At 35.5% G+C, this 23,986-nt stretch overlaps 1 protein-coding gene across 7 annotated transcripts in view; it reads left to right on the top strand.

The window, feature by feature from the left end:
• Window positions 1-23,986, top strand: part of Msp300 (Muscle-specific protein 300 kDa) — a 104,873-nt gene that overhangs the window by 60,631 nt on the left and 20,256 nt on the right. For 4 of the 7 annotated variants that reach the window (XM_083086550.1, XM_083086549.1, XM_083086548.1 and 1 more), the window contains 5 exons: window positions 1,462-13,815; window positions 14,954-15,064; window positions 15,235-15,540; window positions 15,768-15,902; window positions 17,585-23,949. In XM_083086550.1, coding sequence (XP_082942676.1) covers window positions 1,462-13,815; window positions 14,954-15,064; window positions 15,235-15,540; window positions 15,768-15,902; window positions 17,585-23,949 — 19,271 coding nt within the window. Of the gene's footprint in view, window positions 1-650; window positions 1,251-1,461; window positions 13,816-14,953; window positions 15,065-15,234; window positions 15,541-15,767; window positions 15,903-17,584; window positions 23,950-23,986 lie in introns of those variants that run through there. The other 3 variants (XM_083086547.1, XM_083086551.1, XM_083086552.1) reach the window with 3 other exon arrangements.

Here is a 23,986-nt window from a genome sequence, read left to right as displayed (position 1 = left end):
AGCAATCACGCACACACGCTAATTAGGATGAAAGACCATGGCAAAACGCGAAGTATTCTCGCACATTCACTTAAAATGTGTCATGCACCGTTCACATATACACATTCCTTATGTAATCTTTGGACCTTTATTTAACGTGGAAAAGAGCACTTACAAAAGTCACACGAAAATCAAGTGACCTCCGATGTCAAGAAGCGTGTCGAGAGACCGTGCAAGACATACAGACAGAATACCCAAGCCTTCTTTTCTTACGATTTATATTAGATTCTGTTTATTATTATTTTGTTGCTCACATTTTACCAATTATTTCATTTATGAATTTTTCTTTGCTATACTTCCTATTCCTTTACACCTTCGCTACTTCCAACGATTGCCTGTGCTACTTTATCTGTCACTATCACATCCTTTTATCTCATCACCTTTGTCGTTATCGTATCTCGTCCCTTTTGCAATCATTATCGTCTACGCCATCCTCGGGGCTGCTATCGGGATCGTCTTCATTTTGCTCATCATTCGTCATTTCTGATTGTCACTTCTTTTATTCTATACTCTTCTTCCTCCTCAACATCCCTCTTCCTCACTCTTTTTCTCTCGCTCGTTCGACGTGTTATGCGCTCTCATTTTGCGTTTACGATTCTATGCGCGATTAGATCTACCGCGAAAAAATCAAATCCTTGCAAAGTAAAATTCAGGCACGTACTGAAAGATCCAAGCTAATCGTGCAACGAGGGACACCGGATTTAGAACCCTCGGACCCATGATAATAAAGATCTATTGCCGTTGGATGTGTTCGGATCTGATTGTCGTTAACTTCGGTTATTAATTATACGAATCAAATCACTCTTGAGTTTTTTTAATATCTTTATTTGCTACCGTGACAATCGAAGAATAACGATGACGATAACTGCCACGTATCAAGTTCCATGTCTAAAACTTGATCGGAGGCAATATTAACGACAAGGACAAACTAGTGAAAATATAATATGAAACTTTCGTCTTCGTCGTCGGCGTTCCTCGATAAAATCAAGCATTATATATTTTTAGCGTTACACAACTTTTCTAAGTAAGAGTTTTTATCGATTTTTGATTTTCTAATCGAATATTTTAAACGGGATTATATTATCTTTGATAATAAAGGAAAAAAAGGATTATGTTATCATGTATATGAACGCTCTCTTTCATCTTAAATATCTTTGCTTAAATAGCCACACGATATAATTAAGGGAAATAAAAGTCCTGTTTATTGCCAATCGAGTATTGTTGATTCATTCACGAAACCCATTCAGTTAACTTGTGTATCTTGAGAGATTCGATAGAGATTTTTTGATACCCGCTCAAATAAATCTTAGCTTTAAAAATAATTATTGCCCCTATCCCATAATGAGAATGTAAAAAGAATCCTCGAAATTGACATATGTATTCCATTGTTGTGCTTTGGCTGACCTTCCGTGATGGATAAAGCAGAGCCTGCAGGAACGGATGGAAGATTGGAAGCAACGCAGCAAAACACTGCTGGATCAAATATACGCGGTAGATCCGTACTACGTATCTTCAAACGAATACCGGCTCATCGGTCAGGCCTCGTATGCCGATATCGCAGCGGGACGTACTAGCCCGAGTTCGAGAAACTGTAGTCCGTACAGACAGCAACGAGATGTTACCCCTTCTACCACGGTCACGCAAGTATTACGACCTGCGCTTATAGTTCAGAAATCGACCGTAGAATGTCTTCCATTAAATGAAGCACAGATGTCAAAGACACAAATTCAGGAAAGTGACTTGGACAAACCAAAGACGCAACCACAAACTAAAATGCAGGCTCAATGCGGGCAGACAGTGGACGATCAAGCTGCAATAGGAGTAGAAGAGAATCAGCAAGATATACCTGAAGTCCTTGACTTGCCCGTAACTCATCGAGGACGATCACCTACGCGCAAGATGAACTCGTCTAATAGGAGAGATTCGAAGGCGATGGTGATTCAACAGGAAGAAGTTGACAGATACGACAATCGTCGATTTAACGTGACTCGCAGGCAAGAAACGCGACCAGAATCCTCAAGAAACACTCTGGCACCGCATGAAGAACAAAAAGGACGTTCGCTCAGTCCTATGTGGGTTCCCGGTTCCACTTCCTATGCCGATATCCTTCGCGGATGTATGCAGACGACGCAGGCTAACACTGCTTTTGCGGAGCCAGCCAGGCAAGAGATGGTTCCTTTATCCGGAGACTCTTCACGCTGTCGAACTCAATCTCCTCGCACGGAACAAATCACCGTGAGCTTCGCTGTGAACGTAGACGAAGCTCAACAAATCGCCGAAGCTTCGCAAGTCGCACCAACGCAAGAGACGCAGGTAGAAAATGTACAAATCGCGGAGGCTTACTGCCAAACTTCTGAAATTTCCGCGATAAAAGGAGAGGAACAAAGCTACGCCGAATCTGGGCCGAGCAACTGGGCCGACAAAGACTTGGAAGATATGCTGCAACATGCCAAGCCTTATGAGAACGTGCCGAGACAGCCAGTCACCGAGACAGTGCAGTCAACCGAGATCTACGATTATATGGTACCGGAACCGATGCCGAAGTTGATAGGTTTTATCGGGTCTCAGCTCAGAACGTATCCAGTAAGTTCGTATGTTTATCCGTCTTCCGATCATCAACAAGTGCAACAACTCGATACTACAAACTTGAATCCTTATAATAACAGCTCCTTAACTTACGCGCCAGAGCATTATGTGGTGCAAACTGCATATCTTCCAACGTCAGATGTTTATCAACAAACTCCGATGCAACAACAATGTCCTATTAATGACAGGAGACATGAGATGTTAGTAGAGAAGCCTATTGAAGCACCAGTAGCTAGACAGGAAATTCCTGAAGACGCGATTATGACTGAATCCGTCGACAAATCTAAACAGGAAGAGCTTGTAAATGTCTCGGAAACTTCTCCAGCCAAAACAGAAGGAAGAGATGAGCTGAATGATATTGAAACCAAAGCGCAAATCTTTTCTTACGCGCAAATACTTTCGCAGGGACTCAGCCCGCGCATTACTTCAACACATGTCACCAACAAATCTCCGACTGTGGATCAACAGAATAAGGAGCAATCCTCTCTATCACTCAATGAATTATTGCCGTTGCAAGAATCGAAGTGCGAGGAAGATTCGCATTCGATTTCAAAATCCAAGCAATTTAAACAATCCAAGAAGAACGACTGGGACATGATAAAGAAACGGGAGACGAAAAAGAAGCAGTCGAATGAAACTGAACAAATAGATGAGAAAAAATCTCGAAAGCTTGTTGATAAGCCAATAGAGAAACAGAAAAAGGAAAAATTAAATCCGTCGAAACAATTGGAAACACAAGACGAATCTAATATCATTAGTGATAACTCAGAAAAGGAAAAAAGAGAAGAAAAACCAGTGCAACGAGAAAAACAAATTATTGAATCTAAAGATACGAATCTGCTGAAAGAAAAGAAACGTAAGCAAAAGAAAAGAAAGGTAGACAAATCTGTAGGAGATGAAATTGACAAAGCTCTCAAAGAGATCGAGGATATGGATAAGCAGAAAATAAAATCCCAAAGAGAAAAGCTTAAAGATCAAATCGAAGAACAAAACAAATCTCAAAATTCTGCTAACGAAGCGCTGGGAAAATCTAAAGATGATGCTGATAAAAAACAGAGAAAATCTGGCGAAACATCCGTGAAGTCAAGAAAGGCTAAAGAAATAACGAAAATAAAAGAAAACGTACTGTCAGAACAAGCTACATTGCAAAATAAAGAAAATAAAGAAGAAAATACAGAAGATACAAAAATGAAAGTTTCAAATTCTAACGGTGAAGAGAAAGTCCAGAAAGATATTTCCAACGAAATATTAAGAAACCAATCTCAAATCAGTAACGATAGCCAAGCTAATTCTAACAAATCCGATGTTAAAACGAAACATAAAACGGATAAGAATAAAGATAAAGAACAAAACAAAGAATCTTCAGAGAATAAAATCCAGAAACAATCTGATATTCTAAGTAAGAAAAATGATGAAATAAACATAGAAGAAAGCAATATAACAGAAATTGCAGAACTGTCAGTCGCTCGCAAGATCGAGCTGGATAACGAGAAATCAAATACGGTAAAAACTGAAAGCACAAAGAGGCAGAAAGATACTTCAAAGAAAGAGAAAAAAGCAAAGTTGAAAAAGTCAGAATTCGACGCTGAGAGTAATAAAATTCAAGAAAAACTTGACAAAGATACTAAAGAAACAACTGACGATAAATATCTGAAGTCTATTGAACCAGTAATTAATACCAAAATAAAAGATTCTAATTTAAAGGCACTTGATACCGCAGAAATTGCAAATAAAGTAAATAGCAATGCGAAAGATAAAACTAATTCTAAAAAGAAAGACAAAGCTAAAAGCAAAATAAAATCTGAGGCTGCAATCGATCATACATTAATTCCGACAAACAAAGATCTAGATGAAACTAAAATAAATTTGAATGATACGGAAATCAAGGAATCGAGAAATCAAGAAATTAATGTTCCAAAATCAGAACAGATAATCGAAGCTGAAATTGCAGAAACAGCAGATATAATTGCCAATCTTGAAATTCCATCAGAAGAAATCATATTACCATCTAATATACTTTCAAAAACACAAGATACAGTACAAACTGATATTACGTGTAAAAATGATAAGATCTGTTATGATAGAAATAAAGCTGAAGAATTGACAGAAAATAAAAAACTGGAACTTAACGAAGCAAATACTAAATTAGAAACGGAAAACCTTACAAGAGAAGCCGCAGATGCAATGGATGAGAAAAAAGCTATCGATAGCCATATTAAAATGATTGAGAAAACTGAGAAACGCGAGACAGAGAAACGTCAGATGAAAACGGGGAAACACAAGAAATCTCAGAAAGCTAAATTTAATGCTCAAGATAAAAATAAAATAAGCAAAGATGACATTAAAACATCGCAGCTTGTTGAAAGCGAAAATAAATCTGTTGGAGAAAAAGATGAATTTAATACCGAATTTTTATCAAAATCTTCAGATACATCTACGATAGAAAATGTCATTCAAGATCAATCTGTAGAAAAAACAAATTTGACCGAGCATGTACCCGATAACAGTTGTGTTGCTCAATCAAAAGCGGATGCTGAAAATAGCCTTAATAAAATAGATGAAAGTGAGAATGCGACGCTTGGCCAAGTTAATAAACGCGTACCATCTGTTTCTAAAAGTAAGAAAAAGGACAAGTCCAAGAGCAAAACTATCATTCAATCTACCACATCAACAACTGATATAAAAGCTACAAAGAAATCTGAATTGAAAGATGTGGATCAGATTGCAATCGTCGAACCAGATACATCAATAAAGGAAGATGAACATAGCAAAACTATGAAGTTTATCAAAGATGCTGATAAACCAGAAGCAGTCTCTACGTTGATTGCAGAAGTTACAGTACCGGAAAAGGAATTGACTGATTCTACGGCATTTGAAAATTTACCTGAAATTATTTCTGCTACAGAAACTTCTCCTGCAATATCTGAGCAATCTCCAGAAGTGGATGATATGAATGTGAAAGAAAAACATGAAATTGTTGAAGAAGAGAAATTTGATCATAAACAAAAACCAATTATCAAAGACAACGAAGATATTAAGACCGATATTATCGATAAAGATCTTCCAATAAAAGTTGAAAAGTCAAAAAATGTTGCGTCTAAAAAAGTAATATCGAAATGCACGAAAAGGAAAGAAGTCTTACCTCCTAAAATCACTGAACAGACAAAGCATTCTTCTTCCTTTCACGATAAATTCCAAGAAACAATCGTTTTCAAGGAACATTTAATAAAGGAAAAAGACATTTCGGAGGCAAAAATTTGTCCTAAGGAAGAAGAATTAGACAAAAATCCATCTTCGCCTGCAAAAATTGATAACGTTAAGACCGATGAGACGCAAGAATTATTAAAAGACACTGAATCTGAATCCGATTCTAAAGTTTCAAGCTATTCGGTCGACGAGGCTGAAATACATGAGCAACACGAGGAAAATATTTCTAATAATTTAGAATCCGAGCAATCGCCATCAACAGGAAAGGCTTTGATCATAGAAAAAACGGTTATTACCGTAACCACTACCAGCACTAGTGTCCCAGGATCGATAACAGTCAAACCTGCCGATGTCAAATCCGTTAAATCGGTGGAGATTTTAGAAAATATACCCCTACCCAAAATCGTAGGCTCAAAAGTTACCGAATTGATCACTTTGCGTCCTGAAACCGTAGAGGCTAGTCTCACCACTACTTACGCTAGGGTACCGAACGATTTTCCCGCTTCTAGTTGTCCGGCACAATCAGATCAGGCGATAAATTCTGAAAAAATAGGTTTAATTTCCGCGAGTTCTACTGAGAACATAATGACATCCGATGAATCAGCTTCGTTCGATAACATGCAAAATAGGAGGGTTTGCCCGGGTATTTCGGAAAAATTCCATGATGCATCGATCATTGCGCATGAGGATAAGAAAGAAGAACTTGTTGCTCATTTAGATGATAACGTGGAAAAACAGGAACAATCAATTTTATTAAATGAATTCACAATTAAGCAGGAAGAACCTCATCAATCGGATATAAAAATTTCGGAAGAGAATACGGAGAAAGAAGAAACATTCTCCAATGACATTATTTCACCGAATGATAATATTACACAAAGTCAAGATACTAATAATTCTGAAACGGATACTGCATTAATTAATAAAATTAATCAAGACGAATATATTCCGAATATAGAAAAGAAAGAACCAGAAGAAAATAAAGTCAGTGTCGAAATAATAACTCAGAATAATCAAGACGAAGCAGTAGATGAAGAAACAGAAATTGAGACGAAATGTGAAGATGCTCTCACAATCAGTAAAATAAAGAGTGAGAATATATCCGAAAATGTAAAGAAGCAAATAATACCTGATTATTTATTAGATATTATTAAGCCTTATGCCATGGATCGCCACGTTTATAATCATGCAGAAAGTAATTTCTACCGTCATTTCAAAGTAGTTAAAGTAGTAAAAGAGGCTCAACCACCCGCTGTAATTTCGACAAAATCCGAAGAGAGAAGTATAGAAAGAATTGTACAAGAATCAGTGATGAAACCTAAATCAACGAATCAAGGAATGTCTGAAATTAATTGCAGAAGACATGCTCTTATCATAGAGACATCAAAATATCCGATCAGCAGTTTTTACGAGATTGAATCGCAATGGATTAAAAATAAGTCCATCTCTGAAAAATCTATATCTACATCAACTGATGATTCCGATTCTGCAGTAGATAGTATTGAACAAACTATTGAAAAGGAAATGACAATAGATGCAGTGTCAGCTGAAGAAACTTTACAACAAGATGTAACATTAATTGACACAACTGCTAATGCTATACCACTCACTGATATAACAGAAGATTTAAATAGTACTAGCATTGATTTAGCATCGCAAGCAATTAGCGAAATTACAGAATTAAATACTTCTATTGTATTACCCGTTGAAAAAATCAATGATAATCAATTGATAGATGATGGAGCAATAACAGACACAAATATACAAGTGGAAGAAGCTGTTACGAAAAATAATATTAAGACCGAGCAAGAATTACTAGAAATTAAAACGACACCAATAATACCATCTATAAACTTGAAATCTGATGATGCTTGGATTGATCTTCTGGACGAGGAAATAATACTTGATGATGACTTTGACGTTCTGGAAACTCAAACAATAACAGATGTCACTTTTGACGATCAAACTAAAAATAAAGAAGAAGATATTGAGAAGAAAGAACCAATTATTGAAAAACGAGAAGAGGAAAGTGAAAAAGAAGCAAAGATTGGAAAATCAGAAGAAGAGAATAAAAAGATAGAAATAATGATTGAAAAACCAGAAGAAAAAATTGAAAAGAGAGAAATTAAAACAACACCAGTAATATCATCTATAAACTTGAAATCTGATGATGCTTGGATTGATCTTCTTGACGAGGAAATAATACTTGATGACGACTTTGATGTCCTAGAAACTCAAACAATAACAAATGTCACTCTTGACGATCAAACTAAAAATAAAAAAGAAAATGTTGAGAAGGAAGAACCAATTATTGAAAAACGAGAAGAGGAGAGTGAAAAAGAAGCAAAAATTGGAAAATCAGAAGAAGAGAATGAAAAAATAGAAATAATGTTTGAAAAACCAGAAGAAAAAATTGAAAAGAGAGAAATTAAAACAACACCAGTAATATCATCTATAAACTTGAAATCTGATGATGCTTGGATTGATCTTCTTGACGAGGAAATAATACTTGATGACGACTTTGATGTCCTAGAAACTCAAACAATAACAAATGTTACTCTTGACGATCAAACTAAAAATAAAGAAGAAAATATTGAGAAGGAAGAACTAATTATTGAAAAACGAGAAGAGAAGAGTGAAAAAGAAGCAAAGATTGGAAAATCAGAAGAAGAGGATGAAAAGAAAGAAATAATAATTGAAAAAGAAGAAGAAAAAATTGAAAAGAGAGAAATAATGATCGAAGAGCCGAAAGACAAAATTGAGAAGGAAAAGGCACAAATTGAAACCTTAGATAATGCAACTCTAATGGAAATTGCTGTTAAGGATGAATATCATATTAGTATAGAAGATATTCAAAATAATATTTTGTATACGGATAGCAAGAAGCAAAGCGACAAAATGGGAAACCAGCTAAAGAAGAAAAAGGAATCAAAACATAAAGACGCAAAAGCCAAAGATACAAAGATTAAAGCTGCATCTAAGAAACAAAACGACGTTGAAATTAAAACAGATGCTACTGAAAGCGAAACTGCAAAATTGAAAGTTTTAAATGAGTCTTCATCGAAAGAAAAAGGTACTCTTGATGAAGCACACGAAAAACCATTGTCAAAAGAAAATAAATCAAAATCTAGTAAAAAATCTAAGAAGCAAATTGAAAAGTCTGCAATCAAATTGAAAGATAAATCAGCATTATCGAAACATCAAGAAGATCAGAGTAGCGCATCTCCTATAATGACGGAAATCGAACCGAATGTACTTGAAACATCATTGATTGTACAAGAACAACAAGAATCAATAGAAAATAACATGCCTAAATACGACAGTCCATTAAGTTCGAATGCCAAATCGTGGGCAAATATCGTTGGTACTAAAGATGTGGTAGAAACAACTATTTTGAAAGATGATTCTTTAAATACTCAAACATTCGCTATTATTTGTCAAGATACAATAAATGACGCCAAAAATATTGTGGAACAACCACAAGCATCGGTCGTGGATAATTTGTGTGAATTTTCACCAAAACAAGATATATATTCCTCTCCATTAGAAGATCAAACAAGCAAAGATATTAACGAAGAATTAAAAGCAACAACGACGGATGAAACTACCGAACCAATTGCGGAAAAACCTATTGAATCAAATAAACAGCTTAAAGAAACCAATAAATCTTATGCACAAGTCGCAGCCTCTTCTCGACGAACTCCTTCCGAGATTCAAGAAGAAATATGTGTTACTGATACACGTGTAATTGAACCTATTCAATTAAAGCTCGATGATAAAGACAATGCAAAAGTATCTACTTCCGACGAGATGTATGAAAATTTAAATACGGAAAAATTATTAGAGCAGGATAAACAAGTTGATAAAATAATACATCAATCTGCTGATCAAAAAACAGATATAGCAAATCCTATTTTCCAAAACGAATCAATTTCTTGGATAAAAGAAATGGAGGAAGAAACATCTCTTTCGTCTACTTGTGTTAATTATACTGATTCAAAAGACGACGAAATATGTACGAAACCGGAAACATGGGCTGCAGTAGTTGGCAAAAAATCGATAGAATTGCCAGACGTTAATGTTCCTAGTCTCGAGCAAAATCTTTCTAAGTTAGAACAGACTGTAAGCCAACGACCTTTGGCGCAGGTTCAAATTTATGTACAAGAAACCTTGGAACAAAAACCGATAGAGAATTTGATTCAAGTAGACGAACAAGGTTTCATGGAATTCGTTAATCGAAAAGAATTGCGCTCTAGACGTTCTAGATCGCGTTCTCGAAGTGCTAGACGAAATGAAGGACACGCAATTGAAAGAGAAATTTTAGATTTGGACAAAAAGAAGATTAAAAATGTAGAATCTGAAAATATTAAAACCAAGAAGAAGATCGAAGATAAAAATAAGGAACCTACACAAAGTTATGAAAATGAACAAAAAGTAAATGATGTGAAACGCGATGAGTTAGCGAGTATTATTAAAAAAGATGTTGTGCAAGAACTTGCTGAACCATCTGAAAAGATGAATGTATCTAAGAATAAAAATGCAATTAAGCGGCAAAAAGATTCAAAACGTAAAAAAGAAAATGAAAAATTACTTACCGAGAGTGAAATTCAGAATGTTGAGAGTGAAACTATTCAAGAAATAAAGCCAGAACAAGATGAAACATTTAAAGACAGAAAAAGTAAGCCGGAGAAAAACAAGCCTAGCAAGGAACAAATAAAACAACACACTCAAGTTAATGAGCAAGAAGAATTAACGCATATCGAAAAACCAAAAGAGGAGCAGAAATTTGAGGTGGAAATATCTAATTTTCCATCAAAAAATATTGCGATTGAAAATCAGGAAATTAAAGATATAGAAGACCAATCGATAAAAGAAACACAATTAATTAAAGATACAAATGCGCAAGAGAATGAATGTAAAAATGTAAAAACATGTCCAATTACAAAGCAGAGTAATGCTACGAAATCTAAGAAAAAATCGAAAAATAAAAAAGTAAAAGTCGTTACTGAACAATTGATTGAAAATGTATCCGACACAAGTAAGGAAGCGGTTGTAACTGGAGATTTGGAAGAGAAGAAGGAATTAGCGGAGCCGAAATTAGACGACGAAGTAAAAATAAAACTCGAAGAAGCAAGTACTACGGATATAACATGTAGTAAATCAACGAATTCGGAGAGCGAACAAATTCCAGCGGAGGAGACTAACAAACAAGAAAATATTGAACAGCAGATTATGACTTTTGACGAAACTATAGAACAAGAAAGCATCGAGCAGAACATAACAGTTGACGAACCAAAGAATATAAAGATGTATGAAAAATCGAACATAAAACCAATAGAAGAAAACATAGTGAAACAGAAAGAAATTTCTAAACTTACAAGAGCGGAGAAACGAAGGCAGAAGAAAAAAGCAAAAGCTTTATTGCAAAATGAGCCAAGCGAGAAAAAAGAATTTGATGTAGAAGAAGATGTTGTTCAAAACAAATCCATCGACTCAATTGGCAACACAAATATTACTGAAGATATTAAAGTCGAAAAAACAGTTGAAATAACAGAAGAAGATGCAAATATTGCGTTAAAAGATAGAATAGAAGTTGCATCTGTAAAGAAAAATGATCAATCGTCATCTGAAATACAAACTGCACCAATAGAAACAATTGAGAAGTCTTCAGAAACATCTGAAGCCGTAATCGAAAATAAAACATTACTTTCACAAATAAATCCTATAAAAGATAAAGAAAAACACAAGAGTAAAGCTAAAGCAAAGAAAGAAAAACGGTCAAATAAATCCAAGTATCAAGATTCCATAAAGACTTTTACGGCTGATTCCACGGAAGGTGAAACTCTATTTACTGCAGAAAACGTTGAGATTATAGATGTTTCTAAAGATGTAATACCTGATATTACACAGACCAAAGAAGAAGATGTCAAAAAACAAAAAGTAGACGACGAATCAACTAAAACTTCACAATTTTTGACGGACACAATTGATAAAAACGATTCCTCTGTTACTTCGGAAACAACTAAACAAGAAAATATTAAGAAATCTGAATTACTTTCATCTTCTATAGAAACAGAAATACCTGAAATTAAAAATCCGCCATCTGAAAAGAGAGATGAACTTGAAGAAAAATCCTTGAAAAAGCATGATGCTAAAATCGAAGATACACAAGAGCCTCAGGAACAAAAAGATTTGTCAAAATGTCCGACAGAAGATATTACTGATATTATAGATGAAAATGTACCGACTACAAGTAAAATGATTGATGCAACTAAAAAAGAAATAGACTTGAAAACAGAATCTAGTTTCGATTCCAGGGAAGAAGAGGAAAATGTTTCAATTGAGACGAAACTTGAGGAAAACTTTGAAACATCTAATAAAGAAATAAAAGAAGATATTATTGATATTATAACTGAAAATGTACCGACTACAAGCAAAATGATTGATGTAACTGAAAAAGAAATAGACTTGAAAACAGAATATAGTCTCGATTCCAGGAAAGAAGAGGAACATGTTTCAATTGAGACGAAACTTGAGGAAAACCTTGAAACATCTAATAAAGAAATAAAAGAAGAAACTGCGCAGGAACAGGAAACTTATGAAAAACAAATAGAAACATTAGAAAAGAATAATGCTGCAGAATTAATAGTAGACTCGGAAAAGACGAAAACTATCATGGAGACTGAACAAATTATTGATCAAAAAGAAAAGCTCATTAAACCCGAAGAAGCTGCATCCAACTGCAACATCACTTTGACGATAGCTGATACAAAAGAAACTGAATTGCCTCAAATACAAAAACTCGATCCTGAATCTGATGACACTTTGGAATTGCACGATATTACGATGATTAACAGAGACATCACAGAAATAAAATCAATACCAGATGATATTGAAATAAATAAATCTGATGAAATTAGAATAGATCAATCCAATCAAATTAATAATATTCAACAAATTAATGACACGCCGGTAGAATCTTCGAGCGACTTGAATATCACTATAAAGCATTCATTACCCCTCGATGAATTATCATCGGCCGGGCAACACTCCTTCGAAGATGAAGACGAGTTAAAACGCGTTGAGAGCATCGAACAAGAGAATTTCGATGTTTCAATCGAGCCCCTGAAGTCCAAAGTACAATTCTACATAGCGGATGAGATTTTAGTTTTAAGTCCTGAGCGACGAAAGAACGTCTCATCGGTATCTTTTCTGCAGGAGCAACCTACATCCAAATTATCTAATTCACAGTGCCTCTCCATCGACCATGGTTTTTGGCTTGACAAACGACACTATCACGAAGCTGAACGCGATCACTTCGAGAACTTAGCCTTTCACATGAAAAAAAGACTCTCACGCAGTAACGTCCGCGATTCCGACGATCGTCATCGTCCCAGAGATCGTGACGATGATCGCGACGGCGACAATTCGGGCGGTAGATCACGGGACACTTATGGAGATTCGCGTTTCTTTTTCGGCACACCCAATACGGAGCGTATGATAGCCGATTTGCCCGGTGGCATATGTAGTTGGAGAGACTATAGCACTTATCTATCGAATGAGAGCGAGCGAAGACCGGATCATAGCTTGTCACTTGACGTGATTAACAATCAAGCGATCGATTCAGACTTATCGTTGGATTATTGCTTGCCAAACAATGTCCGATTGTCGTCCCCCGATCTCCCTTTAACATCTCCTCCTTCCCACGATCCACGGACAGAGTCGTATACAAAGTCTCTCGTAGATGCTTCCGAAGTAAATCCGAAGGAGTGCCCCGCCATCTCTTCTTCGAATAGCTTCCAAAGTCCCGATCATCCTAGCACTTGCATCCAATCGTCGACCTCCGCCCATCTTCGTCCACGATCCAAACTGCATTTAGGTAAAGAGACGACGCAAGGATCTGTGCAGCGGTGCAGTTCACATGAGGGAGTGGAGAAAGAAATGGCCGAAGACGAGATTGAAAAAAGGATACACAGGATCCAGGTGCGATCACCGTCATGGCCAGTGTTCGGTCTTCTAGTCGAGTTTGAACCAAGTCCACTGTCATATGTGTATATACATGTATATGTATATACTCGTTACCTATTGTTTACCGCTAGTTTTTTCATTCCCTCTCTATCTCTCATTTTATATAACGATTACGTTTTCTTTTTGCTGTTGAATACGTCCAGTATGTGTAATTTTCCTGTGTGGTGATCCATTGGTGTAGCACGCATGTGTGTGTGTATGTGTGTATGTATGTGTACATTTATGTGTACATTTATGTATATGTATTTTATATGTATATATTACTCTCTCTCTCTCTCTCTCTTCCTGCTATTGCTCGATATTTATTATTATTTTAACTTTCCTCTAATCCTTCACAGCAGGACATTTAATCTTCTATCAATAAATGGAACAAATTAAAGTTAATTAATAAAATATATTTTGTCACTTGCATGAAATAGTGATAACTTAATCATCTTTTTATAATATTTATCTGCATTATATTCACATGCTTATTCCGCTCTTACATAAATATATATACAAAAATATTATTACTTGCAATAGTATCTTCACATTACGCACACTTCAACATCAATCTTTTATTATTTTATTATTATTATATTATTTTACAGCTCGTAATACCAAAGATTAAAATATAAATAAAAAAATTAAAATTAAAATATAAATAAACGATAATTTATATAATAAAGAATTAGCAGCTAAAATAAGGAATAAAAATTGATATGCAATTTTTAATTTTTTTGATCTTTGGTTACTGGCAACTTTACGTGTTAGGTTTGCATTCGAATTGCTTAGCAAAATATTCATTGACATGTTGCATGAAAATTTTATCGTTCCATATAGTAACAAAAATATTTTTATATACGGATGATTATAAACGCTGAAGGAATTATACTCATTTCGATATGCCTTATTAAATGTGTTTCATACTGTGGCATTTTGTAACCTCATACCATACAACACCTTCTTTTACAGGTTTCTTAAAGTTTTCGATGCTAACGAAATTAATGCGCAGCGTGAAAAAATTGATTGGACTTCGTCGTGTGCACAGCATAATTGAGATAGTAATAAATCTCACAATCAATGAAATTACTAATAAGTATTTATGTTTTAGGATACCGTTGAGGAAGGCCTCGCTTCTCTGCAAACAAGATTTTCAACTTTCGAAGAAACACTGTCTCATTTGCCTATGGACAGCGTAGAATCTATACTATCATCTCTCATGGTAAGAATGTAAAATTATTGATTTTAGATAGATTAAAAGAAGAGAAAAATAAAAAAACTTTTGTTAAATTTATATTATTATTCTTGCTAATTAAATCTATTGTACAAGAAAATTAAAAGATGAATATATTATGTTATAAAATTACAAGAAATCCTCTCTATCTATTTTAGACCATGTTGACGGAGCTTCGCACCTACGACGAGGAAGTTGCACAACTTCAAAGTCGATTACGCGAGATTCCTGCTGATATTGAGTCTCAAAGACTTTTAGTAGCTTTGACGGAAATTCACACGCGTGTTACTTCCCTTTTCAATCAAGCGGAACAAGGACGGGCAGCTGTCGAACAGACACGAGAAAGCCAAGAAAAACGCAGCCAAGAAATTCATACCTACAAATTATTCCTCGAAGAAACAGACATTTGGCTAAGAAGCGTCATATCGAAAATAGACGAACAACATTCGTTTAACACCAACAAGGTCTGTTGGATCATTTATCGGCATAATAATATAATTAATTCTAATAGTTTTAATGAAACATACATTTAACGTTCTTATTTTTCTTCATTAATGATTAATAATTATATATTAAATCTAAGATATCTCAATTTCTCAATATCAAGACTTAATTTCATCAAATAATTATATAATACATTATTTCACCGTATGTGAAATAATATCGATATTTCGCTTGTCGCAATCGGCAGATTTTACAGGAAGAATTAAGGAGTCGCGTGCATCGAGTCTCAGAACTCGAGTCATTACCAGAAGTGAACATGCTGGCGATAGAGCTGAAGAAAGCCCTCGTGAGCACAATTAATCAGCTCTCACAAAAGCAGCAGGTATTCAACGTTTTCCAAAGTTTGGGGGCTTTCGCAAACATTACTCTTTTTGGTGCCTCGATCGCTTAAAATAATATTACAAAGGATTCGAGAAAATCAATTCTGGTTTCGAAAGTTGCCAAAGTTTCATGCCATACGGAAGAAAATATAAAAGGCTTGCAAGTTGCGGTTATTACAAAGTTGATGGCTTCGTAAATGCAAATTATAAGAACTGTAAATATCAGAGAAAAATTATAAGCTATTAATCAATAGCTGCACGTAAGATAAAAAGAATTTTCGGATGTGAATATCATAATGTGAACATCTGCATTGAAACTATTCTGCTTTTTACTCGAGTAAGAATTTGAAATATTTGCTTTAAATTTGGATAGTAGTCATAAGAAACAATGTGTAATGTTTAATCATAAACGCTAAATTCTTTGTAATAAGCGGTAAACACACACAACGCATTATTCGACATATGGTACAGCCATATATGGGCCATTCTAGTCATCGAGCTTAATAATACAATTTCTTTTGCACGGCTTACGGACATAAATAATTCAATTATATAGAAAGCATTATTCTGAATATATATTTTTTTTCTTTATCATTGTCGCTGCAAACGGACATATGCGCTTCTCATCACGCACATTTCATTATAGATATCACGCATCGTACATTATTTCTTATTGTTGATTTATTGTACATTATTTGTATCATGATTGTTACGTATTTTTCTGTTTATCTTAAGGTGATGGATGTAGTATAGGCATTGCATGTAATTAGTAAAAGGAATGTTAATACATTGCTGTAATATTTCATGTCAATTAAAGAATTCTCATTAATCCTCTGTTCCCCTTTACTTTCCACTTGTTAATCATTGTAGTTATATGCCATACTTAGCGATGTGAATAATTAATGATAATATTATCATAAATATAATATTTTTCATGCGTAAAATATATACAACATGTTGATTATTAAAATTCGATAAACGCGTTATCTCTCAGAAATATTATATAATTTTCATATTCAATAGAATATCAATATTTTATAGAAAATACACGAAAAGTATATTATTCATACTACTTAAAAACTTTATCTTTATATATAGAAAAGTTATCTTTATATATAGTAAAGATTATTTAAGTGCAACATAAATACTTTTAATTATAATTAATTTTATTTATATATATATATATATATATATATATATATATTAATAAATATTAAATAAAAACTTTTAGAAGAACATGTATAAAGATACGAAAAATGATGGGAATTTTTGGAATTGGTTCTTCAAAAACGATTTATTAAATAAACAAAAAGAAACATGTTGTATTACTAAAAAAGAAACAGTATAAAAAGATTATTTTGTTGAATCATATAATCAATTAAATAAATAAAATTTATAGACTCTAAATAATCGTGTGGTATCTAGTTTGAATTTCTGTTCTTATCCGTTTAACAAAGAAAATTTTACATTGCATATACATACACAAAATTACACTAATATTCTATTTATTTTTCATCAATAAAATTATCAGTAACAATAAAGTGACGCATTTTTTAAACTTAAAATGTAGAAAGTACAAGTATATTTGTGCGCACGCACGCCCGCACACATACATACAATAATTCTTCAAGATATAATAGTGTATATAGCGTCACATTTTTTCAAGACAATTGTTATCTCGTAGGAAATCTGTGATGAGCAAGCACAAGCTGACGATGAATCGACAGAGAGAGATAATGCTACTCTGGACGAAGCACCTTCGATTAATTCTTCCCTGGGAGGCGGTCCGCCATCTTTGGCTGATGTTTCTTTACAAACGGGTCAAAGTTTATTAATCGACGACGTTGTAGAGAAGAAAGCCCAATTCACAAAACAAACATCTACGACGCAAATTCCATCATCGACTACATGTCATTCTCTCACGACGCAGACAACGCAAGTTTTACTACCGAGCGAGGGTGCTCAAACGCAGGAGGCTATAAAGATCTTAAAAACCACAAAAGGCGATCACGACGTAATCGAGATAGCGACCAAGTCCTTGCCAGCTAATTCCAGCCAAGAACTAGTACAGGAACAATCTGGTGCCTTGCCTAGTGAAGACATTGTCGTCAATATGAAGTATCAAGATGCGAAACAAACCGACAGCGCGACAAGTGAATTAAACATTGTCCATGCTGCGCCTCAATCTTTCGAAACGGTCTTGGTCGAACCGGACGATATTACTACTGAGGTAGTTGTCGATGCTGATGGCACCAAAAGAATCATAGTAAGAAAATTACGACGTACTACCACGGTCAGTAAACAAACTACGCAGCAGCACATGTCTACTCTGTCGACGGCACTCGGAGACACGCCGTTGATGATGCAAGCTTTTTCAGAAGCTGCGATGAGAGATCAGCAAGTCACCGTAACTAAAACGAGACCAGATGGTACCATAGAGACTATAACGAAACAGATTTACGGTGGTAAAGTCACCACAGGCGCTGGCGAAGGTATCAACGTGGAGGAGTATGAATCCGAACCTCGGTACACGCACATGGTGACGCAAGGCCAAATAGGAGATATCAGTTGCCAACCGGTCGAAGAGGAAATATTGATGGAGGGTGGTGAATATCAAACGAGGACTGCAAGCGTTCATGCTGTGGTGCAGCAAGTCACTAAGCGAGTCATCAAAAAGACGCGCAAGATTATTCGGAAAGTTACTATTATAGATGGTAAGGAAACTACCACCGAAGAAGTGATCGAAGAACCCGAAGAGATAGAAATAAACGAGCAAGATATACCGCATATCAGTATCAATGTGATTAAAAACGAGGATCATAAAATATTAGTTCCTGCGGAAGAGTCAACTGAAATGCAACAGGAAACACAAAGATCGGAGATATCAATGCAACATACTTCCGAGACTTCGATGCAAGGACCGTTTTTCGGGCCATTTGCTAAGGATATGATGAGTACGCGTCAAGATAAAACGAAAGAAGAAATCACAGAGAAGCCGATGATGATCGCGGAGAAAAATGATGACATTATGGAAGTTGACACATTGAATATTGTGGATGAAAGCACGTCGTTAAAAGAACCTTTAACAACTGAGTCTAAGATAAAATTAACAGATTCCGAACAAACTGTGGTGCAAGAAATGCTCCCTTCTCTGGGAGAACATCTATCGCAATTAGAAAATTTAACTAATCTTCCAGATGATGAAAACATTTCTAGTTTACAACGTGATGAAAATATAGTGCCAAAAGAAATGGAAACAGAAACGATGAAAGAACACAAATACGAACATTTTCCTACTGAGGTAAATGGCATAAATACACTCGCTGTCGATAATCAAGCATTAATTGATGCTGAGCGATCTGCTGTTTTGCAGACTCCTGTCGAAGATGTCTATGTTACACATGCAGTACAACCGGAATCTCTAAAATCGCCATTAGAGCCGACCATAACAGATGACGAATCGATGGTTACCAAGACTACTTGTAAGTCTGACGATGCACCAATAAAAATCGAAACACTCAATATCGAGTTAGAAAACGGCACGGTAGAAGTAGAAATGCACCATGATGTTAGCAGCACTGTAGAAGCTGATACAAATGTCGATATATCGAATGTCATTCTGTTAGAGGAAGAAGATAAAAAGGAAGGAATATCAAAACAAGACGAATTGTTTGAACTACCCAAGAGTAAAGAAGAAGATATAACTTTAACATCGCAACAATTAGAACCACAAAATGGGTCGATCACTTTACCGTGTGAATTCGAAATTGAATCCGACAAATGCATAGAAAAACCTGTTTCAAAAGATGTCGAAACACCACTTAAAGAGCGAGAAATGTCAGAATTGTTTATTCTGACAGAAGAAGAAGATGATAATTTAAGGGATCAAGCACTCAAGCCCGAGTATAAGCCGATATTCCATAAGGTTGAGATAGCTTTATCTGTGAGTAAAGAAGATGAAGAAATGGAATCACTGGTCTCCATTAAAACTCAAGCAGAGCGGTCCGAGATTGTTCCATATAGCATTGTTAAAGAGGATGTAGATATTAGTCTTCCGACAGATAAAAGAACGACAGGAGTAATACATGATAAGATCGTGCAAACCAGCGCTTTTCTTACAGCTGAAAAAGGAACAGAAACCTTACAACAGACGGCAGACAAAGTAATCGATGTTCATATCGAATCCTCGGAGCAAAGCAAATCAGACACAAGTCATGAAAGTAGAAAAAAGAAACGCCACAAAGATAAGACAGAGTCTTTAGAAAAGCCTGTAGAAGAAGAATCTAGCACTTCCATCGCTACATCGATTGCTGAATCTATGGAGATTAATATCCCATCATCTGATTCGTCTAAACATGCTAGCGAACAGCCGCAACCGGATATTGTGGAGATCGTCAAATCTAACATTGAATCGTCTTTAAGCTTAGATGACGATATTGTGGCCGAAGAAAATGGATATCAACCGGATGATAATGATGTATTATCGATTCCACTGGAAGATGAAAATAGCACGAAAAGAAAGAGAAAAAAGAAGAAAAAGCAAAAAATTCGATTAATTCAAGATGAGGATCTAACTCAAGTACCCAAAACTAGTAGTGATGATGCGACATTTACAGATGATGGATTTTATTTAGAGATTCCTAAATCTGAAGTAGAAGATAATATAAAAGAAAGCAATGCAATAAAAGCAGATAAAGCAATAGAAAAAAATAATTTAGAAGATATAACGGAACAAGAAGATCAGACGAAAGAAATTAAAACCGATGATGTAATGGAACAAGAAGATCAGGCGAAAGAAACTAAAATCGAAGGTATAATGAAACAAGAAGATCAGACGAAAGAAATTAAAATCGAAGATGTAATGGAACAAGAAGATCAGACGAAAGAAATTAAAATCGAAGATGTAATAGAACAAGAAGATCAAGCGAAAGAAACTAAAATCGAAGATATAATAGAACAAGAAGATCAGACAAAGGAAAGTGAAACCGAAGATATAATGGAGCAAGAAGATCAGACGAAAGAAAGTGAAACCGAAACGATACCACAAAAAGAGAATATTATTGAATATAAAGCTATGTTAGATGACGCAAACACTCAAACAACTGTAGAAACATGCGATGTTTCAACTTCACTTACTCCAAAGATAGAGGAGAGCTTTTCTACGTTTATACAAACATCTCCTGAACCGCTACCGTTAACTTTAGAAGAAGAGAGTCAAACAGAAAAAACTGAAGAGATTCATATTGAAACACAAACAATTTTAGAACCAGAACTTGATTTTATTACACAAAATATCGTAGAAGGAATCCCGGAAGTCGAAGATTTAGGCATACAGACTATGACACCCATAGCCACGCCAAGGGAGGAGTTTGCTATTCAAACTAGTCCGATTGAGGATGTCCCTTTCATTGAAACGGAAATGGAAGATTCTCAAGCACAAACAATCGAAATTGATGTTTTTTCGACGGAAATGCAGACTTCACCTATTGAAGTAGCTTCAATGATGACAAATGAAACTCAGACAACGATAAATACCGCGATGGAAGTCGAGCAACAAACTACTCCACCACCAATGGCAGAGAAAGTCATTCTGCAGGAAAGTGGTATGCAAACATTACCTCCAAAAGTACCAGAATCTTTCGAAAAAGATGTACAAACAAGTGTCTCGACTAGTCCGGAGCAACCGAATGTTTTGCATGCAGATACTCAAACAACCACAATACCTGCGCCTACTGATACAATTGAAACACAAACAACGCCTGAAGAAAGCCCTCGAAAAGTAGAGGCGGAAACTGAAATGCCAATAAAATCAATCAAAGAGGCTACTATGCAAACCAGTCCAGTCATTGTCAGTCCAGAACCTATACAAGTATGCGAAGAATTCATTCAAACCAGTCTCGAAGAAACGAAGCAGACTACCGAGGAAGAATCACAGACTAGTTCTCCAGCGAAAATTCAAACTTTCGATAGTTCGATGCAAATAGAAACAGATCTGATACCACAAATCGAAAAAAGTATACAAAATATTCCTGAAATGTGTGAAATCAGTGCACAAACATCATTAGAGAAAGAGAGTCAACCAATCGAGATGACATCGATATCTCAACAAACAACATCAATTTTAACTCATACTGTTGAAACATTTACGGAAGATTCTAAAGTAGAAGAAGTTGAAGAAGAAGAGGCACAGGAAACGCCTGTTTTAACGGAAGCGGACATCTTGAAAGAGACGAAAGAAGAAGGAATAATATTTACGGAAATAACGGAAACTCCAGTAGCACCTGATGTACAAGTACGAAAAATAGAAGAAGTAAGAGAAATGGAAGTTGCGAGTGACAAACCAATATCAGAGATTTCCACAACGGAAAATATCAAGCAAAGAAAAGCATCTGTTGAGGAAGAAATGCAGCAATTTTCTGAAACACCTATAGTAAAAGATAGTTTAAAATCATTAGATATTAGCGCAAAAACAGAAGAATCTACGATACCATCTTCGACATCGGAAAAGAATACTACTCCGGATACATCATTTGAAATCCACGTACATGCGAGCATAGAATTATCTGCCAGTGACACGCTCGATACTGTTAGCAAAGAAACACCTGATAGTTCGCAGGATACAACAGTTACCGAAGACCTCAACAACGACGCGGATGTTGCAGAGCACCATAGCAAAGCGATTAAACGGCAAAGAAGGAAGAGAAAACACAAAACCATGGAAATTAATTTACCTAACAAAGACAAGTCAGAATTTGAATCCATATTTGGGCAGCCAATGAAATCCCAAGATACTACCTTGAAATTGTCTTATTGCGATGTAGCCAAGAAAAATGTCAGCAGGCGGACATCTTTAGTAGGAAATAATGATGTTTTAGATGACGTAGTACACGAATATTCTTCTCAAATCGATTCAGATCAAATAAAATCGGAGGATATTGCATCGAGAACTATAGAAAGCACGAATCGAGATAAAGAAGACATTCAAGACATAAAAGATATCTCAACTACCTCAGAAACAATTATATCAGATCAATTTATAATTGATTCAAATCGTCACATTCCAGAAACAACAATATCTGAAGTAACGGCAGTACAAATGCTATTTTTACCTGATAAGCCAATTATGGAGTCATCATTGATGTCGACGGACCAAGAGAAATCATCCATAATTGTACCTACGCAATCATCTCCTGAACCAATGGATATCACTGACGAGCTATTGTCACCCATAGAAATCGAGCAATCTATTTGCGATCAAGAAATCACTGATTCGTTCCAAGCAGAGATCCCGACATACGCCGAAGTGATATCGGAATCGCACAAAAAACTTATATCAGCGTTACCTAGCACCGAAATAGACGAAAAAAAAGATATGAATTTATGGCAAGAATCCGAAGTACCATCTCTCAACACTTTATCTGCAACTTCTCTTCTAGAAAGACCTTTGGAATGTGACATTAAATCGCAATATCAGAGAATACCACAAGCGATGCAAGCTGCTAAAATAATAACTAATCGAGTGAAAAATCTACAGAATACCAACGAATCGAGTTACCTAGGTAACATTTTGCACATCGCACATCTCGAACAAGTCACCACGGAAAAGCTTGTGGAAGAACGCTCTTCGGATGTTCGCAAGGAATTGGCGCAGCTAAGAAATGCTATTCAAGAGAACGACGTGGTAATCATCGAGGAAGCCTTTATTACTGTCATCGAAACAATCTCAACTTGGTTGGAAACTATTGAGTATCGAATCTTTCTAAACAAAGAATGTCCGAGTGGGCCTTCTCACGAGGATGCTAAAACGTTCATCGAATTGAAAGAAGAGATGAATCATGTCAAGGAAAATACTTGCGAACTTGATAACATTTGGAAGCAATTAGAGCCAAGCTATCCGGAACAAGAACATGAAAGATTACGAAAATGTATGGACGCTGTTGAGCATCAGATGAAAATCATCGAGCATATTACGATTGATGAAGAAGAACATGCCAGCAAACAACTCGCAAAATGGGACGAATTTATAAATGGCATAAACAATGTGTATAGGTAAGATATTATGAAAAAATATTAATTAAATATTAAT

The sequence above is a fragment of the Camponotus vicinus genome, unplaced genomic scaffold (genome assembly GCF_025532165.1).
Source record: "Camponotus vicinus isolate PSW18456_S1 unplaced genomic scaffold, iyCamVici1.0 SCAF_13, whole genome shotgun sequence".
Lineage (NCBI taxonomy): Eukaryota > Metazoa > Arthropoda > Insecta > Hymenoptera > Formicidae > Camponotus > Camponotus vicinus.
The sequence above is the reverse complement of the archived record's forward strand: the minus strand, read 5'-3'. Positions and strand labels throughout refer to the sequence as shown.